The sequence below is a fragment of the Diabrotica undecimpunctata genome, chromosome 9 (assembly GCF_040954645.1).
Source record: "Diabrotica undecimpunctata isolate CICGRU chromosome 9, icDiaUnde3, whole genome shotgun sequence".
Classification (NCBI taxonomy): Eukaryota; Metazoa; Arthropoda; class Insecta; order Coleoptera; family Chrysomelidae; genus Diabrotica; species Diabrotica undecimpunctata.
Genome location: NC_092811.1, coordinates 80,633,821 through 80,635,453, shown reverse-complemented (window position 1 = coordinate 80,635,453; position 1,633 = coordinate 80,633,821). Strand labels below are relative to the sequence as shown.

The 1,633-nt window shown below is 31.9% G+C and overlaps 1 protein-coding gene across 1 annotated transcript; it reads right to left on the bottom strand.

The window, feature by feature from the left end:
• Nucleotides 1-94: 94 nt before the first annotated feature.
• On the bottom strand, nucleotides 95-1,339 carry LOC140451184 (uncharacterized). Its single transcript, XM_072544917.1, has one exon. It carries the CDS (start codon nucleotides 1,337-1,339, stop codon nucleotides 95-97), a length of 1,245 nt encoding a protein of 414 aa, XP_072401018.1.
• Nucleotides 1,340-1,633: the final 294 nt, after the last annotated feature.

The following is a 1,633-nucleotide window of genomic DNA, read 5'->3' as shown; positions in this document are numbered from 1 at the left end:
ATTTAAAACAAACTCCCTAATTTTCAGGTGCTCATTAATTTGCATACAGGTGCTCCCTAATTTGCATTCACCTGTTTTGTATAATATAAATATTTTACAATTGTTTCACAATTTTTGTTAGAGGGTTATATGTGAATTCTTTCTCGTGAAGTATTAGACAATAGGCTGAGATATCAGAGGTTGTTGGTTCATCTGTCTCAAATTCTATACGAAGCACAACAGATCCGGATTGAATTACTTCTTTTTGACGAGAGCAGTCAATGTGTATAAGTGGAGCAATTGTTTTAAAGTCAATTGGATTAAATATGGGTTGGTTTAAGGTCATGTGATAATAACTCTCCTGGAAATTGGCAAACATTTCATATAGTTTGGCAAACCTATTAGTCTTAAAATCTAGTTGAAGATCATTATAGGGATACCTCTCAGAATTTAAAAACACTTTAATATTCTTTAAAGTGCAATGATCAAATTTACTCATATCTTTTGTTAATTTTGATTTTCTGTTATTTTGAAAAGCAACAACAATGTGTCGTGGAGTTTCTATTTTGGTACTAGTCCGCACTGACCATGTGTGACGTGTAGAGTTATTTAGGGCTGGATATTCAATCATTTGCCAACTTCGAAATTTAATAGGTAGTTCTTGGTTTGTATGTGAAATTTTGTTTAGTCGCAACTGTTCTCGAATACTAGGAGTTACATGTGGTACCTCCCAATATAATTTAGTAATGTCAATTTTTGGACGCTCAGTCTCATCTTCGCTTACTACTGCATCAATATCATCATTTGATCGAATAAGTATCAATTCTTGTTTCATGTTCATAATAATTTTTCTAAAATCTTCAAAGAATCCGGATAATAGTCTTAAAGGTATACACACATTAAAGTTTCCATTTGAATCTACCAAAACATTGTTTTTAGGGACTTCACTATTATTTTCCATTCTACTCATTTTTGGAAACCAACCAGCATTTTCCAATAGCAAGCTTTGATTTTCGTTAAGGCTAAGATAGTTTTTAATACTTGATACTAATCCTACATCACGTACTGAGTCAATTATTACCCCATTTAATTCAAAACGTAGTTCACGAAACAAGTAAGCTATACTATTATTAATAAATTTTATTTTGGTTGGTGTTTTATTGTCATGTGTGGCTAATTTGCCCTCAATATAGAGGAAACTATTTGCTGGAAACGTCAAACTATCCAAATCTTGTACTGAAATACGGATTTCATCATTGTATCCCAATTTTCCAGGAATGTATGGTTGATAAGTGTGGAACTGATAATCTTCAATAGTGTTATCATTAAAAGGTTGACCAGTAACGTGAAGAATTTCCATTATACCAAGACTTTAAATCCTAACGATTGAAGAAAGCGACGATTAGATGGAGTTATTTGTTTAAAAGGTAATCTCCTTTTATATGATTTTGGTAGAGATGGAGTTATTTTTGTAGAAGGTAATCTCTTTATATATGTTTTTGGTTCGCGAGAAAAAACTAAAACCATTATATACGTTTTCTAAGATGTAGATTTACAGTAACCTCCTCCCCTCCAAAGTCAACAAGTTTACCTGCTTGGTTGATAATTTTTACTGTAAGGTTAGAGATTGTTTTAATACTCACTGGATAATACA

What these genes read in the sequence shown, in the direction of transcription:
- LOC140451184 (XM_072544917.1), bottom strand. Translation starts at nt 1,339, where the DNA reads ATGGAAATTCTTCACGTTACTGGTCAACCTTTTAATGATAACACTATT.